Below are 19,794 nucleotides of genomic sequence, written 5' to 3' on the forward strand. Positions count from 1 at the left end.
TTCTTAAGCAATTTATTTTTATTATTAGTAAAAATAAATTGATAAAAATAAAATAAATAAAATCGGTTTTTGGTTCGGTTGACCTAGCTAAAAAACCAAACCGAAAATCGAAACGAACGATTCATACCGAATTTTCAGCTTCAGTTTTGGCTAGGGTCCCCGAACCTGAAATCGCAGGGATCAAATCCACATCCCGGCCCCATCCTCATTTCAAAACTATTAATGGGACAAAACGGGATGGGATACGGGGATTCTCCGAACCAAAACTTATTATTATATATTATTATTGATAATATTAAAATTATTATTAATATTTTAAAAATAATAATATTATGAATACTATTATTATTAGTATTTTTATTATTAATATTATTTTCAGGACGAGTTCGGCGCATTCTCATACCTGCCACGAATTATTTCGGGGATTTTACCCGAAAAATTGGGATCCTCGTTCCCGTTTCGAGTTTTTCCCGCTGATCCCCAAACCCGTGGGGAAAATTACTAGTTCTGGCGGTTTGCCGAATCGTGAAAACCACAAGGGTTTGGTAGTATTACTAGCTAGGGGTGTTCAAACTTTGGACCAAACCGAAAAAACCGAAAATCCAAACCAAAAAAACCGAACACCGAACCGAACCGAAACCCGAATTTTGTAATTCGGATATAAATGTTAAAACCGAAGTTTATTTAGTTCGGTTTTGGATTATATATGTCAAAACCGAAAAAACCGAAATTTCATTAAATTAATAATTTTTTTATATTTTTATTTATATTATATATTTTGATATGATATTTAGTGAATGAAAAATCATTTTGAACAATTTTTATTTGATTGTTGTTTGTTGAATTAATTTAGACCTTCTATTTAAATATTTTACTAAGAAAACATATAGAAAGTTAACATATTATATTTTACAATATATTTATATTATTAATTTAAATAATTATATCAAAACCGAAATAACCTACCGAAATAACCAAATCGTTTTGGTAGAAAACCGAACCGAACTGAAGAAAAATAGTTCGGATTCGGATTATATATTTCTAAAACCGAAAACCGAAAAAACCGAAATAAAAAATCGAAAACCGAACCGACCGATGAACACCCCTATTACTAACTTAAGAGTAGACCTCTTGTGAGACGTCTTGCGAATCTTTATCTGTGAGACGGGTCAATCCTACCGATATTCACGATAAAAAGTAATACTCTTAGCATAAGAAATAATATTTTTTCATGGATGACCCAAATAAGAGATCCATCTCACAAAATATAACTCGTAAAATCGTCTCACACATGTTTTTGTCTAACTTAAAAGCACTTTTTTGAGATCCGGTTATGGTGTTTATATGCATCCAAACTCACTTCTTGATTACAATCATAAATGCTGCTTTAATTGAAATAATGGTGAAATGGTAATTAACTTCTTATAGGTGATACTTATATTTATTATTTTAAGGGGGAAAAACAAGTAAAACCTTAATTTTTTTTAAAAAAAATTAATTCGTGGAGTGCTTTATCCTCTGTCGTTCAGTACAAAGACAAGGATATGATCTATCACGTACATGCCAATATTGAGGTCCCCGTGACCCCGTCAATCACTAAAACTCTCAAACTCGAAAGGCCAAGAACTTCCTATAAATTCCATCTTCATTTTGTTCCATAGTCTCACATCTAAATCCATGGAGAAGCTCGACAAGTTTCAGAAAATGGGTAACCATGAAAATGGAGATAACCAAGAAGAAAGGAGGAAAAGGAAGTTGGGAGGTGTTAGAACGATGCCATTCATCCTCGGTGAGAATCCGTCCCTCTATATAAATCGATCTTCTCGTTCGAATTCTCCATAATCTTCTTTCTATTCGTCAAATAGACGAAATATTTAGGACTTCGTTTTTTGGAAAAATCGAAATCATATATAATGTATCAATGTCGCTAGCTCCTCATGATTAACGTCACAAAAGATTCAATTACAACTGAGTATTGAACCTGATATCTCGTCTCAAATTCGAGGTTTTGGTGTCAGATAGATTACAAATCATTTGTTAATATATTTTAAAGATAATTGGTGATAGAAAATAGGAATTTTAGTTAATTTCCAACTTGACAGCAAGATAAAAGAGTAGTTTAATATCTTCACATGGTGAAATACACTAGGGTGTTAATACTGTCTGATATGCATAAGTTCCACGTGAATTTTACGTATGTTATCTGGTAATCATATTACCGTGATTATTGATTATTAATACAGTTTTTGGTGCAAATGATTCAGTGTGAGATAATGAATATGATTTAATGATAAATTACAACTACTAGAGTGAAAGCCAGCAGCAACCTCGAGATCAAATTTAAAATTTCACAAAATCGACTCATGAAACGAGCATTTAATTATTAGCTTCCTACCCCGAGGGTCGTACGTGCCCTTAACTGATCGTCCGAGTTTTTTTGTTATGTGGGATCAATGGAAGAAAAATATAGACATAATATGACCAAAAAATTTTTTAAAACCATTGAATCTATCGTTAAGCACGACTCGAGACTGACAAGAAATGAGCATTTTTACAGCAAATGAAATGTGCGACAGATTTGCCGGTGCTGGATTTCATGCCAACATGATCACATACCTCACTCAAATCTTGAACCTGCCTCTTGTCAAGGCTTCCAACACCATCACCGCTTTCGGCGGAACCTCCAACTTCACCCCGCTTCTTGGCGCCTTCATCGCGGACTCGTTCGCTGGTCGTTTTCTGACCATCATCGTCGGTTCCATAATATACATCATGGTTTGTCGACCTCTCATATATATATTTTTCTTTCGGTGATGCATGAACACTCCCAATAATTGGTTTTGTGCCATTATAAAATTAGCTTAGTTTTAATTTTTTATATACATGGCATTTATTCCATTATCCACACATACATGATACATACGTACATATATATCTAATCTAATCTAACCTTGTTTATTTATTACATATAAATATATGACTTTCTAATATACCTTTTCTCATTTAATTTAAGCAAATTAAATCAATAGTTTTTTTAATGGTTCTTTTGTAATTTATTGTTTATCTTAAATGCCTATGAATATTAATGCATATTGAATTTATCAATTTACCCACGATTTTTCTTTGTTCTACTAAAAAATATGAACTATAAGAAGCATCAGATTACTCTGTGATTGCTTTTTTGCAATTCTTTTTCTTAAATTATTGTTTTAATGAATTATTTTTTAATTGTGATTTTGTTACGTGTACCTCTCATTGCGGGGGTGGAAAACCTTGTATCATATAGAGATGTAACTCGCTTTAATTTTTAAAATATAACTAATAAAATTTGTGAGTTCTTCAACTATATTTTTTAATTTTTTTCATACTATTATAAACACGTTATATTATTTTTTTTATAAATTTTATATATTTAATTTACGTTATTTTTATTAATTACTGTCTATAAATTTGTAAAACTCTTGATATTTTTATATAACTGATAAGAAAGACTAAAAGTTTAAAACTTCTAATAAAATGTTTAATATTTCAGAAATAACTAATAAATTTTGTAAACTCTTCAATTCTATTATATATTTTCAACTTTCTTAGACTACTACAAGTATATTAGATTATTATAAAATAATTTTTTTAGGAACTTAAGAATTTTTTATGTATTTAAATTAAATTTTTTAATTAATATCAAATAATTCATGAAACTCTTAATATTTTTATGTGGATGATAAGAAATGCTAAATTTTTGACAAATTTTAATAAATTGATTTAAGTAATAATTAAATAACTAGATACTCAATAATTTATTAATTTCACTTATGATTCATTATGTACTACGATAATATTTTAGATAATAATGTTTTTAAAATTAAACTTTCTATTATTATATATTTTGTTATCCAATTTCAATTACGTCTAAACATAATACAAATTACGATTATATTAGCATTATTCTATTATGAAATCATCATATATAATATATTGATTTGTTATTTTGTTTGTTCTTTTCAACATAATAATTAATTTCTCATTATATATGATGAAATTACATACATAATTTTTTTTTCTCTTTTCTACATATTAATTAATTTATCATTATATATGATTAATTTATATATAAAAAACTATTTTTCACATTTCAAAATAACAAAATTGTTATTTAATATTAATCACTTATTAAATTAACTAAGCTATGTATATCAATTCATTGTGCATTATTACTATGATTGCAACTTAATCAAGCATATGTGAGGACATAGGGTGGTCACCCTAATAATTAATATTTGTGTTTAAATTATTATTAGTAATTAAAACTACCTTTTGTTCGATGAAATTATTTGATTAGTGAGAATGAATTTGATTTAAAGAAATGACTATAATGTAAAATAACAACCATATCATATTTATTAGGTGCAATAATTGTTTATGCAAAGCTAAACAATCGAAATGTGGCTTTTGAGTTGTTTTATTACTATTTTAAAAGATTTTAGTTAACGTTGCATCATTATTCTGATTATAAATTTTGGTAAAGCGACAAGTGCGTGATTTTACAATTGGTATATATAAGAGCTAAAGTCATGAGATCGATTCTCATAGATTTCAATTAGTTTAATTATTGATATTGTTAGAGCGCAATAATTGTCCTTATTAGATACACCGATCGAATCATAACGATTGAGCTATTAAAATATTTGAGTTGCACCGTTATCATAAGCTATAGTTTTGGTAAAGCGACAAATGTCTGATTCTACAATTGGTATCAAAGTCAATGTCATAAGTTCGATTCTCATTTATTGCAAAAAGCGAAATTCATGAGGTGCAATAATTGTCCATGCTGGATAGAGCAATTGAAACGTGAATCTTTAGCTACTGTACGTTTTAAAACATCTGAGTTAACGTTTAACAGTTGTTATTACAATTTATAACTTTTGATAAAGCGATAAACGATTTATCCTATAATATTTATTCCTATCATGACTCCATTAATTTTACATTAATTTAAGTTAATAATAAATTTTGAATTTGAAATTTTTCTTAAATACATTGAGTCAAACAGTTGATGAAAATTATTCAAGAAAACCTTTTTTTTGACAAAATGTTTCACTAAACAAAATAAATTATTTAATTTAATTTTTTATTTTTCAAACCCTGCATCATAAATTCTAGATTATAATTGAAAATTTCTAAATCTCTCATCATTTTTCTCTATAAATTCTCAATTTTTATGTAATATTTTACATTATTAACTACTTTAAAAGTGTTTATATCTGTTATGGTAATTTTAACTATTATATGGACTTATAAATATAGCAAAATTAATTAAAAATATAGTGAGAATAGCTTCTGCTTCTTCTTCTTCTTCTTTTTTTAATATTTGACGGTATTCAAAATATTGTTTTGCTATATATTACTTTTTAATGATTATATATATTTTGTGTGTGTGATATATATATATATATATATATATATATATATATATATATATATATATATATATATATATATATATTCTAAATTAGTTTTTGAAATATGTGAATATATGTATATTTTCATATTTTTATGTATATATTCTAAATTAGTTTTTGAAATATGTGAATATATGTATATTTTCATATTTTTATGATGTTATGACTTAAATTTTTAAAAAAACATTTAATAACAATTGAAATATTAATATTTATACCTAAAAATTACGAGGTGTCCCGTTGGTTTTTTAAGGAAGAAAATACCGTTATATTTTGGACTTTTTCGATGATGAACTATTTTGATTTTTTTTGCTTCCCTAATAAAATAAATATCTACATCCTTTATCTCGATAGAGGTTTTTTCTAATACATTATCTGCTCTTGAATTTTCATGTATTTTCTCATAATTTTTATTTCAAGTAATTATACACATAATTTTAAAATTATTATATACATCATATCTATTTTAATCACTCCATTTTTTTCCAATTTTTTCTATTCATTATACTTCAAAATTCAGGCATACATTCTTTCTCGTTAACAATTAATTAATATACTTAATTATGATTCTATTTCAAAATAGATATAATATATATAATATGTGGAGAAACCGAGTGAGAATTCAAAAAAACAAGAAAAATAAAATGGATTTTGACCCAAAGCGTGAACGACTCAAATAAACAAAATATGAAGACCATAGGGAAAAACACGCAAGCATCAAAGAGATTAATAAATATAAAATCCGATGATGAAAAGAAACATAAAAATTATATATGATGATATGATTGATGAATTTGATCGAAGAGAGAACTAGGAAAAATAAAATAAAAATATGAGAAAGATACTGAAAAATTCGAAAATCATGCAAGAAAATAATTAAAGAAACTAAACCATTGTTGTTTAAAATGATAAAAAAGCTGTGAAATAATATTTGTTATCGAATAATTTGTGAAAATTATGTTTCTACGTTCATTTGCAAATTTAAAATTAATATTCATAATATACTTAAGTTCGTTATCCACGTGCAATGCACGTGCTTTACTACTAGTGTGTGTGCGTGTGTATATATATGTGTATGCATGCACGCGCGCGCGTGTATGTGTGTGTGTGAGCTTATACCAAGAGGTTAGAGATTCAATATATGCATGTATCTGTCATCCCAACTTTGAGCATGCTATACATGATTTGTCTAGTGTGATATATTTGGTCAACGTGGTTTGAAGACTATTACGTCAACACTCTGAGTTTATCCAGAGCACACCAAATATAGTGACGGCATGTTCTCAAAATTTTTTTTAAAAAAAATACGTACATTTATATGTAATTATTTATTCAAAAATATTTTTTTATTTATTGTTCGGGAAAATATTTATTTTAGAAATAAAACAGTCAGATCTCCCAATCGTTCGTACAATACATCTCAATACCATGTTGTAAAGGCCCGTATTTCGTATTCATAATTTTGCGGAATTATTAAAAATTTTCTAAATAAATAATTATCTTGTCTCATTTAATTAAAATAAGCCTGTAAATAATTTTGAACTTTAAAATAACAGCGGAAGCAAATATTGTTTTCAAACAAACATTTTAAAATTAATCCAACGTAAACATCAACTTAAAATAATCCAACGTATTAAAATTGAGTTTGAATAATAAAAGGTGCATAAACTAAATCATGAGGTCCTCGGGTTTACTACTGCTGTCCCAAGATCGCTCACTGGTCTCCGCCCTCCGTCTCGACCTCATCAGTACCTACAACAATCAAGTCTAGTGAGTCTAACGACTCAACATGTATATATCGTGTATAACAAGTAAATATATATAATAAAATCCCATGTAACGTAAAAATATGGTGTCGTAAAGCGTACGGTGAAAATCGTATCATGAATAATTATAAGTACGTGCATATCTGAAAATCGTACGTAAAAGCTTTGCTCCATAGAGCTCTGTCGTATCATATCATAATTTTCTGGTTGAGATAATGTTTCTAAGCAAGTGGCCCATAACATAGCGTAAGCGCCTGATCAGACTAAACCATAGTATACTGGGCGGTAGAGATCAATCACAGCCCTTGGACTGGATGTCCGTACCCATACATAATCATAAACCGGTCGTAAGTCACCGGACGGAGAGGTCCTCGGTTGCGCCTACCGACTTCCAAACCCATAAGCGTAAGGTTGGCCACAAGACATATAACATATATCTCAAAAATAAACATTTTATATTTTTATGCACGTAATATAATTATAACCTTATTTTACCGGATGAGTTGGATCGCTCCCAAGCTTGCTGCGACTTACTAATAATATGTGACATGCAATAAATCTTAACTTGACAAAATTTTAACAATAGAACCAAAAACGAGACAAATAGAACCAATAACTTGATTTTTAACAATGGCTTCGTACCAACCCGACCCAACATTAAACCGACGTTTAACCATGATTAAAATACCACAAACATACTGAAAAATATGCACAATAAGTGTAAATCACGAAAATAAGTGAAAGGAGTCCAAAAACATAAAACGCTCTTTCGAGAGTCATTTTGGCACCTTTCGCCGTAAAATCTCGTACGACCTCTAAACTCGACCAAATCATGAACGGCCAAAAACATGACCTTCCTAACTCATTGAGGTATTGTCCAGTCCAAGGCCATGGGCTAAAAGCCAACCAAGAACTCAACCAACACCAAAAACCGTGACCCAAGTTACTGTCAAAAAGCAGAAAAATTACAGCAGCGGCTATGTTGCTTATTTGGGTTGAAACTCTGAAAAATTTTAACTCTTGGCTTGAACCATCGACCCTAGACTCTTACCAACATCCTAAGGCATGGCTTGGACCATGGCTACAGGCTAAAAGCCAACCACAATCCAAAACACACCCCAAAACCGAAATTATACTCCCACAGAAAAATCAGATTTTGAAACCGAAGGGTACTTGTCCTGTTTCTGTAAAAATCTGAGGGACCTATGACACAAGCTTTGAAAAGATGATTTGGTCACGTCCTAGACATGATAAAGAAGGTTTGAGACCGTAGTTACAGTCCCTGGAACCACCCTGATTCAAACCCTCACCCTAAACAACCAAATGACAAAACTGTGCTCCAATTCTGCATCTAAGAAAAAGGTTGCTGTCTTTTCTTTATTTTTTGAGTGTTTGGACTTAAACCATTGAACCAACAACACCCTAACACACTATAAATCATGTCTAGAAGCAGCCTTAAAAGCTTGGAATCGAGCAACTCTCTGTAAGCAACAAAACACACCAAAACCGTGAAGTTGAAACAAAAGAGCCGAAAAATCTGTGCAGACTTTTTGCTTGGAAAGTTGCTGTCAATTTCGTGATATTGATTGAACCATGGTTATATAATGGTTTAAAAATATCTATAGGACTTGATTGAAGAGAAAAGAAACAATATATACATGCCTGGAAATTTGTTTTGAAGAAAACAAATCAAAACGACAATACGACGCGACGAGATCGAAGTTGGCTTTCTCTTCAATTCTCCTACTGGTTTGCTGCTATTCTTCCGATCTAAACTGTTGATCTTACTGATGTTTTTCGAGCATATAGTGTATATGATGTTAAGGGTGGAGGTGTATGGTAAATGAGGTGTTAAAGGGGCTATAATACACATTAAGTTGGGGGTTACAAGTCAAGGAGGTGAATGATTATCAACTTGTTTCTTCCTCTCCTTGAGTTGGCCGATTCCTTCCTATAACTTGCTGTATGTTCTCTTTTAAATTATCAGGTATTAAGTTGAGGGGAAGTGATGTGTATCATAGTATTTGAATTATTATTAATTAGTGATTTAACTATGAGGAATTAAATCCACCTTAAGGGGTCATTGAGGATGGTTTGAATGGGGTGTTACTAACCTTTGAAATATTTTAAATGTTGGACCCAAACTTATTATTACTAATTTGCATGGTATTTTATTGTTTAAATCTTGTACTCTAAATGCTTGAGGTTGAATACATCTATTATATAATTTAGTGGTTTTACACCTTAATTTAAAATGAACTCTTGTATGGCATTACATGGTTAACAATTTAAGTATTTAAATGTTATATTTAATTTCTTGAATATTTTATATCTAGATTAATTCCCCCACATATATTTACATATTTTAATTTAAGCTTTATTTAAATATTCACCTAAAGGATTTTATTTAATAACTTAACTCTAATTAATTTAAATGAATCCTAAAACATTATATTAAATTATTCCTTGACTTAAATTAAATTTAGGAATATTTTTCTTATTATTAATCTTATCTCTAATCTCCAAACTCCGGTCCGTCCTCGCGTATTTAACTGAAAAGATAAAACTAAACTTTTGCATTTAAAATAAATAGTTAGGACTTGTCAAATATCAAAATGAATTAAACCCTTCATATATATATATATATATATATATATATATATATATATATATATATATAAATCATTTTTAATAATTATGCATGACTTATACGTAGTCTGATTTTCGGGTCGTTACACATGTAATGACATAGTGTCATATGAAATCCGTATCCATGCAATATACAAGCAAAGAACCAACAAAAGTAGATCAAATAAAACCGAAATGAAATGCTTTGTAACAGGGAATGGCTACCCTCACGGTTTCGGCAGTCCTGCCTCAGCTACGGCCGCCGCCATGCCCTGCTCAGGTTGACTGCAAGGAGGCCTCCGGCCAACAGCTATGGATTCTGTACATTTCCCTTCTTTTAATGTCATTAGGTGCCGGTGGGATGAGGCCTTGTGTGGTCATGTTTGCTGCCGACCAATTCGACATGTCCAAATCCAAAGTAGAATCCAGGAGCTGGAATTTCTTCAACTGGTATTACTTCTGCATGGGAGTAGCCTCTTTTCTTGCTCTGACAGTTGTAGTTTACATCCAAGATAACATCAGCTGGGGTTGGGGCCTCGGGATTCCGACAATCGCCATGGCGTTTTCTGTTGTAGCTTTCATTCTCGGCTCCTCCTTATACCGAAAAATCAAACCAGCCGGGAGTCCATTCGTTAGGCTTACACAGGTAATCGTTGCTGCTGTGAGGAAACGTAAGGAGATTGCACCGGATAACCCAAATGCCCTCTACGAAAACAGAGATTTGGATGCCGGTATATCGACCACCGGGAGGCTCCTCTACTCGAATCAGTTCAAGTAAGATGCTAAATTATAAGTACAATTTTGTTTAGACTATATATAAAATGTTACTGTTGGGCTCTCTTTCATTTACTCGAGGTATGAAACATTGAAAACCCTTAATCCTTACACTCACCTCCCTCAGCCCATGCCATGGAGCATAATCCTCTTTGTATTTGATAAAATTTGTTTTGGTCCGCTAATTCAACGATTCCGGACCAACGCATATTGACTATTAATTAAATAAGTAAATTCCCAGTCGATCTATGGTTCAGACAGGTGGGGTTTAAATTGTTAAATTTGAATGCCATCGAGCTTCTGAGCTTGAGATTTCTAACAAAGGCTACCGTGAAATTTCAGTACTTTGACAAGAAGGGTTGCCTATATCTTGCTTCTTTTTGTACAGGTGGTTCGATCGTGCTGCTGTTGTATCCGAATCCGACACGAAAGCGCCGAACCAGCCGAATTTATGGAGACTAGCAACAGTCCAAAGAGTTGAAGAGCTCAAATCCATAATCAGAATGATGCCTGTTTGGTCAGCATACATACTTCTAGTAGCTGCACACTCCCACCAGGTCAGCTTCACCATCCAACAGGCTAAAACCATGAACCGACGTTTATCTCCCTCGTTTCAAATCCCACCAGCCAGCATGTCCATATTCAGCTCCCTGACTTTTTTAATCGGCATCCCCCTATACGAGCATCTATTCGTACCCTTCTCTCGTAAATTTACGAAGAACCCAGTAGGAATCACATACCTTCAAAGAATGGGTATTGGATTCGGGATCAACATATTCGCCACTGCCGCCTCAGCACTAGTCGAGATTAGACGAAAACAAGCTGCATTAGACAACAATCTTCTCGATAAACCAGCAGCAGTAATCCCCATCAGTGTCTTCTGGTTGCTCCCACAATACTGCCTCCACGGATTAGCCGAAATTTTCTACGCGGTAGGCCATACGGAATTTCTCTACGACCAATCTCCCGAAAGCATGAGAAGTACTGCGTCTGCATTAAACTGGCTAGGAATAGGAATCGGGAACTACGTTAGCACACTAGTGGTAGCTTTAGTTCACAAGTACTCGGGACCAAGCGCGAACTGGCTACCAGATAGGAACCTTAACAGGGGACGGTTGGAGAATTACTACTGGCTTGTGACGGGGATACAGGTGGTCAATTCGATATATTATGTGCTGTGTGCCTGGTTTTACAAGTATAAACCGATAGAAGAGATGACTGATCATATCAAAAGAACAGATGAAGATCTTGAGTCTGATAATGGTAGAAAATCAATCCCCAATGGAGATAAAGAAGTGGAGCTGGCGAGAAATTAGCTAGACTAGACATGTTTTCAAGTTACCGCAGATTAATGGTAGTTTTTTTGGGAAATTCATGTAATAAAAGTCGGATTCTTTAATCCAACGAACATATAAAGATGATAAAAATATAATAATTAAAATTTTTTTGTTATAGATATTTTTTAGGTTTTTTCAAATCTAAATCCAAATCCCACCAAATCTGATCAATTTTGAGAAGATTTATTTATACGGTTAAATCGGCCAATTCTATCCTACTCCAGGTGAGGTACTCCTCTTTACTTTTTTTCTTACACATGTGTTTTTTTAAATTATTATTATTACATTTCACACTACTTTAACCAAAAATCAACCAAACTAATTTCGTTTCATGTATATAACATGTGTTATATTATTATTATTATTATTCTCAAATTTTAAAACTTAATATTTTATATTTAAAAATTACGTGAAATTTTTATTTGATAGTAAAATTTTTACGTTTGAGGTTTGAGATTTTTATTTCTATTATTTTTATTTTTGTGCTAGAATCATATAAATTATAAAAAATCAATATTTTAAAATTTAATTATTATAAGAAATTCTATGTTCTACCCATTTACAAACGCTAATATAATTATTGTAGCTATTTTTAAATGCTAGACATATATATATTATTTAGTGACAGAGAGTAAATCTCCTGGAGTAGGATAGAATTGGCCGTTAAAATCAGGATTTACAAATCCAAATCCCTACAAATCTTTGCTTCCAAATATGGGGTTATGAGTCTATGACTTAGTTTCGAAGTTGGTAGAGAAAAAGAAAACAAAAGAAGAAAAAACAAAAGAAGAGAGAAAAATTATGTATTTTTCACCTTCAAAAAAAAAAATTATGTATTTTTCTATTTGGAGTTGAGGATAGAAAAGAAAATGATGAATTTTCCTGCTATCACGTGTCTATTTCCTCAACTTTGAGAGGAAACTATTTGGAGTGTGGAGAATAATAAATTTTTCACTTGGTTTCCTTTCTTTTATTTCCTTAAAAACTCCTAAATACAATAATTTTTAACTTTTTCCTTTCAAATCTCTTCTTTTCTCTCCATTTTGAACTCTCAGACGAAGCCTATATGTGAAGTTCATTGTGATGGAAGAAAGCATATTGTCTTTCTTATTCATGAGAATAAAAATTTGTGCGGAATTCCGACTCAATCCGGCCTATAAAAAATTACTTTTCATTGTCGAAATAGACTGAGTCGATTGTGAGTCTGTCGTCCAAGAAATCTACTTTAATAATTTAAATAATACTTATCTTCCCGTTCTTAAGAAATTTAAAAATGATTTAAAAAAAAAATATGTCTTACAATATAAATCACATTTCCTTTCGGTCTCATTCTAGAGTTCGCACTATCTTCTCATGTTGGACAACTCCAAGACTATTCCACGCAATAAGTTTTATTCCGACAACTGACTTGTCGAAGTCAAAGTTGACCTATAGTACTTCTCGTTCGAATTTCCTATTCTTTGCAATTTTAAGACTGCCCAGCTTGTTTTTTTGTGCACGTGCATAGCCATACGTACGTACATACAACATAATGCTACAAAATACTTATATTTCAAATTCATTTCAAATCCTTAAATCAATTTACTAAATACTATTGATACTAAAATGATAACAAACACTTGAATGGATATTGGACATATGGATGTTAATCGAGCCATATCGTTTGATTTATATAACGTATAGCGACAAAACACATGAATTTCAAATTCATTAACGAACTTACAAAATTTTACTGATATCAAACACTAATTGAAAATACTGATATCCATCTATAACATAAGAAACAAAATATTTACGTTTCAAATTCTTAACATACACCTCTATTTTAACATACACCTCTCTCTCAGAGCACAAAATAGAAAGAAAACACAAACTACAAATTTTTTATTTATTTAATTTTTGGAGGGGACAAGAAAAAAACTACAATTAAAGAAATAAACACTTGCAAAATTTTTTTATGTCTATATTGAATAAATATTGCTCACTTCCCTAATTTCCCACATTTGGATTTACTTAAACCACAAATATTTCATCCATCCATGTGAAGTTATTGTGTTTTCTCTTAAATTTTGTGATGAATTTGTGTAACATACACTTGGAATAGCATGAATACACTGGCTAAAAATCAAGAATTTCAATCTACAAAATATGTTTAGTTGTTTGGATAGTGCTAAATTAATCCTTGAATCCCATAATGTACACCTGCAATCTTTAGGAGCGACACCAATTTTTTGTCCCTTCTCCAAAAAAAAAGGTCAAAATTTACGAGACTTGAATTTTATTAAGTAACTAGGGATAAGAAAATTACATTAACTTAGTTGTAAACTTATGCTATATATACATGGTAACAAGCATGATGGCATGAGTCGACTATTTTAATTTTCCTACGACAAAAGTTGGCCTTTTTCTTTAGTATTATTCTATTTTGGCACAATGCAATCCGATTTCATGCAAATGGGATTGTGAAATCCATCTTGTATAAATTTGTAAGTGAATTCCTCTTGAAAAAACCACTTTCTTTTGGCAATAATTAAAAATTACTTCTAGCAATATTGTTTATCAATGGAGTCCTCCCCTAATGCCGTTGCTGGTAACAAAGCTTTGTCTGATGTCTCGAGCAAAAGTGGTGAAGAAATTGATCTTTCTTTGGTTGTTGGTGAAGCCACGTCTAATGTTTCGGGAAAGAAATCTGAAGAGGTGGGATTTTCTTCTGTCCCTGGTGGATGTAGTATTCAAGGGGCTGATGATTGTAATGAGTTAAATCCTGAAGTTAACTCATCGAATTCCAACAAAGAAAACCAATCTGTCATTCTTGGAACATCAAGGGATTCTCCTCAAGGGGTAGATTTCGATGAGTCGAATCTGGAAGTTAACTCATCGAAAGCCAATGATGAAACCCCTCTAATCGTGCTTGATCCGGTAAATCACGAGTCTAGTAAAGGGGAAAATCTTGATGAGTCGAATCTCGAATTCAACTCACCGCATGCCAATACTGGTGAAATTCCTCCCCACGTGCAGGATCCTTGTGCTAAAGAGAAAAATCTTGACGAGCCTGATGCTGAAGTCCCTCCCGTAGAGCCAGAGGCATCTGACGTGGCAAATGCTGAGCAGGACGATGACGAATACGCTTGTAAGTACTGTCACAGGAAGTTTTCCAACAAGCAGTCGTTGGGCGGGCACCAGAACGCCCATAAATTTGAGCGCGCCATGGAGAAAGATGCGTCTGAGGCCCATAAGTCGGGTGCTGGATACTTAAGCGGGACTTCATCCTATCCCAGGGTGATTTCTCCTCTATCATCCCACCCTGGATCTTTGAAAAGATCTTACGAATATATGAACAGGCCACTCCAGATCAGAATTCCATATCATCATGAGTCTCAAGACTCTCAACAAATGCTGCAGCATCAGGGAATGAACGTTGCACGTCCCGTGCTTCCTAGCATCCTGCCTCAGGCCGTTTCTCGCCATTTTGATGAAAATTATCATGGTTATCACTCTGCTGGATGGACCGGGCCTGTACCGAGGAATTCGATCGCTGTCCCCACTGTGCCTGTTCCAAGAGTTTCCCAGTTCGTTACGGCCCAGCATTCATACCTTCCGAGTATTGGTCTAAGTACTCTTCAGTTTCCAAATCAAGGGGCACCGAGTCCCAGTTCCATGCCCGTTTCTCAGGGCTTGTCAGCTTATCCTGAATCAAGATCGGTCTCTGGAAGAAACGCTGGAGTCCAAAACAATAATCAGATTAATGTTCCTGGAAGTGAGGAGGATGAATCGGGCCTGGATTTAACTCTCAGGCTTTAATCAATTTCATGTGTTATTTATCTCAAGAATTTATGTTTGATTGAACTATCGCAATGATTGCTCTTCATTTTCATTGCCAAGAAATAAAATTCACATGCTTTTACATTTCTTCTATCCAATTTAAAGTTCATAAACCGGAGATGTGCGCTAATTTCAATCGACTCCTTTTTTGTGCTAAAACTCATGTTAAATACTTTCTGGCTTAAACTCTAAATTATTGTACTAAACATCTACCGTTTCAAAAATAATTATTATTAATAACAGTGTAATTCAACTATTTTAGATCATATAACCGAAACAATATATTCAAACGGTAGCGCTACATACGTAACCATATACGTTATAATTGTTACTCAAAAAAAACTAAACACGCTTCAAAAATGAAAATATTGATAGAAGTCATTTATAACTGATTGACATTGACCCTTGTTATATATTGATGTCATATCTTTTATTCAGAGTTTGCCTTGATTTGGTACCGCTCTCGCGGCCTAAAAATCACTTTTCATTGTCCACGACGTGCATGTGCTTGTGCAATAGTAATAAGTTGTAATTTAGGAGAATCAAATTAATTTGTTCCAAAGGCCACAGCCAAGACAGATAAGAATATGAGATTACATGACACTTGAGAGGTTACTGGTGCGTAATACTTATGATGATGTTTGAAATTTGTTGCCAGATTTTGTTTGCCAAAATTCAAAAGTTACAATGTACATCAATAAATCTAATGTACTTAATATTGAGGAAATTGATATTATTTATTTATGTTTAAATGCATATCTGAGGGATTGACTCAATGATAATGGGTATGTAAAACTAAAGTTTGGCTATTCGAAGTTCGATCGATAAAAGCTTTGAGTCGAGCGTTAGAAAACAACCAGTTCAGTCTACAATATCGGTCGTTAGCTCGTGAATTTCGTGAAATCGTAATCTATATGAAAATAATATTTGATATTTAATGATGATTTACACATTAATTGAGTTGACAAATCTATACATATTATTATAAAATGACAATAAGAATATATATTTTCTAAGTATAACTTTACGTATTTAATGAATATTTAAATGTAGAATTTATATTTATTAAGCTCGTTTAGGTTCGATAAAAGCTTGAATAAGCTCGTAAGTTATGAATATATTTGTTAAATAAAGCTCGAGCTCGGCTCGATTATAAACAAGCCAAGCTCAAATATTCAAAAGTTCGGATCGGTTCGACTCGATTACATCCCTAAGTCAATAGGTGAGTTTGAGACATATTTGACTTAGCTCAGGACCAGCCCCAAAACCTGTCTTAAAGTATTTTTTAAAAAAAATTATTCATACACAATAAAAACGCTTAAAAAGTAATAATCATTAAAATTAATTTCCAAAATTTTATTAATAACATTTAGGGACAAAAAATTAGTATAGACAGTGTAAAGCTATTAATTTATATTCAACTCATAACAGTTTTATTTTATAATTATATATTTTTATTAAACATATCATAATCTAACAAAATTATTTAAATAATATGAATAGGGGATTTTTTTTTTGTCCGATATGTTTACCTCTTTGTGATTTTAGTCATCTATGTTATCAAACTTCAATTGATCAGTCTTTTATCAAATTTTAGTTTTTTCAATTTTAGTCTTTTTTCGACTGGTGCTGAGGTGACACTAATGCACTGCTGATGTGGTGCTGACATATATAGCTCCACCTCACCACTCCCGATGAAAAATTACTAAAAAACTGAAATTTGCTAACATAGATTGTCAAAATCGCAAAGTGCCAAAATTACAAGACCAAAAATGCATTTTTCAATTTATATATATATATATATATATATATATATATATATATATATATATATATATATATATATATATATATATATATATATATAATGATTAGGTCTTCTATGAGATAAGTCGACCTGACTCTTACTTACATTGAAAAATAATTCTTTTAACATAAAAAATAAATTTTTTCATGGGTCGGTTTGAATCGGAGAGTTGTGTCACAAAATTGATTTGTAAGACGATCTTATATGAGTATTTATGATCTATAACAAATTAACCATGCCATTCTCATCCCTAGATATGAAAATTTTTGTAATATTTGGGAAGTCAAGGTTATGTTTATTAAGAGGAAAGAATGGTGAAAAATGTTTACTTAAACCATGCCATTCTCATCCCTAGATATGAAAAATTTTGTAATATTCGGGAAGCTAAAGGTTAATATAGAAAAATTTCACATTCAATAGGTGAGTGATACCTCATCGGTGCTCACATAAATAGTGCAAGGTAGGTGTGCAGCATATCAAAACTTATATATATATATATATATATATATATATATATATATATATATATATATATATATTTTTGAAAATGTACCTTGATTTCATATTAGAAAAATAGATTTGTTAACATATACAAAATAATAATATTTTTTAAAAATATTCGTCTTACAAAATTGATTTACCAGACAGTTTAACATAACTTTTGTAAAGGACAAGAAAGGCAATACCATCTATAAGATTCTAAAATATCCTGAAAATCTAAAATATATATGATGCATATGTCTTATATTATAACCTATGACGTGATTAATTACATTTATTATTTCGTTTATCAAATTCAAATCTATTACATTAACAATACCCTTTTCAATTATATTAGTTTTCGTTTTTCTACAAGTACAATTAAACAAAGTTTTTAGTAAATTCGAAAAAATTATAAAAATAAATTATTATTTAAGAATATGAGAATCACATACTTTTCGAATTGAGCCATATCAGTAGTGTTTGCAAATACTGCAAAACTTTGCCAAAGAAAAATTTATAATAAAGAAACATGGAAGGTGCAAGATTTTCTCTCCATGTTGAGAGCGTGACTTTTCTCCTCTCCATCTTGGTGAGAGGCGGGTTCCTTGCATAGATTCTACCAACCATGGATGAACTTTTGGCTGACCTCTCCCTCATCGGCGACGAGGACGAGGGATTAATTTTTGACTCAACCAGCTTCGACCACCCAACAGAAGGCCAACACTTGATTTTGGTTGGGCGCATATTAACGGATAGGAATGTCAACTTCAAGGCTATGAAGAACAGATTGGCAGATCTATGGAGGCCTGTTAAAGGAGTCCAGATCAGTGAAATTGGAGATAATCGAATTCTCTTCCAATTTTTTCATCAAATGGATATGGAACGAATCATGGAAGGAGGGCCATGGACATTTGATAACCAATTCATCATCCTGCACCATCTACAAGAAGGCCAGCTGCCGATGCATGTTCCTCTCTCTTCATTGAACTTCTGGATTCAAATATATGGGCTGCCGATAGGATACTTCTCTGAAAATATTGGAAAACAACTGGGTGCATTTTTGGGTACTCTATTGGAATATGATGATACAAATACTTCTGAAGCATGGCGAACATATATGAGAATTAGGGTGGCAATTGACGTGAGACAACCCCTAAAAAGATGCAAGAAAATCAAGAAAGCGGGAGGCGACTGGCTTATCGTTCAATTCAAATACGAAAAACTGGGCTCTTTCTGTTTTGTATGTGGATGCTTAGGACACACCGAACGATTCTGTGAGACTCTATACTCATCTCCAGATAAAAATATGAAACGTGAATGGGGCACATGGCTAAGGGCGCCGGACAGGAGGTCATCGAACATACGGGACTCCAAATGGCTACGTGAATCCAACCACATGATAGAAACACCAAGCTTCAATGGTCATGGTGATCACGATAACGAAGATCGGAGAACGATGATGGAAGAGAATCTGAGATCATATCAAAATCCCGTATTTTCAGGAATTTTCTCAACGAAATCAGGGGAACATATCTCAGGAAATATGCAAAACTGCCGAGGAATATTCAAGGAAAGATCCAATCAAGGAAAAGCACCAAATCAGGATATAATCCACGACGAAGAAAATGGGCTAGAACTCAATGAAGATCGCAAAAGAAGGATGGAAGCCCAAGTTGCTAAAGGCCAAATTATGAATATGGAGATGGACCCAAAAAATT

At 32.1% G+C, this 19,794-nt stretch overlaps 1 protein-coding gene across 2 annotated transcripts; it reads left to right on the plus strand.

Annotated features, from left to right (window-relative positions):
• Positions 1 to 1,611: 1,611 nt before the first annotated feature.
• On the plus strand, positions 1,612 to 12,081 carry LOC140802960 (protein NRT1/ PTR FAMILY 3.1-like). Of its 2 annotated transcripts, XM_073158592.1 has the most exons (4): positions 1,612 to 1,789; positions 2,558 to 2,775; positions 10,068 to 10,627; positions 11,016 to 12,081. In XM_073158592.1, the coding sequence occupies exons 1-4, from the start codon at positions 1,678 to 1,680 to the stop codon at positions 11,941 to 11,943; spliced, it is 1,818 nt and encodes a 605-aa protein (XP_073014693.1). In that variant the 5' UTR covers positions 1,612 to 1,677; the 3' UTR covers positions 11,944 to 12,081. The 2 variants fall into 2 exon arrangements, with proteins under 2 accessions (XP_073014693.1, XP_073014694.1); XM_073158593.1 differs by lacking the exon at positions 2,558 to 2,775 and having other exon boundaries at positions 1,661 to 1,789.
• The last annotated feature ends 7,713 nt before the right edge of the window (positions 12,082 to 19,794 follow it).

The sequence above is a fragment of the Primulina eburnea genome, chromosome 10 (assembly GCF_022965805.1).
Source record: "Primulina eburnea isolate SZY01 chromosome 10, ASM2296580v1, whole genome shotgun sequence".
Classification (NCBI taxonomy): Eukaryota; Viridiplantae; Streptophyta; class Magnoliopsida; order Lamiales; family Gesneriaceae; genus Primulina; species Primulina eburnea.

Excerpts from the sequence above, each read along its gene's own strand:
- LOC140802960 (XM_073158592.1), top strand. The coding sequence starts at position 1,678 with ATGGAGAAGCTCGACAAGTTTCAGAAAATGGGTAACCATGAAAATGGA. Across the intron at positions 1,790-2,557 it reads AACGATGCCATTCATCCTCG|CAAATGAAATGTGCGACAGA; the intron begins GTGAGAATCCGT and ends GCATTTTTACAG. Across the intron at positions 10,628-11,015 it reads CTCTACTCGAATCAGTTCAA|GTGGTTCGATCGTGCTGCTG; the intron begins GTAAGATGCTAA and ends CTTTTTGTACAG.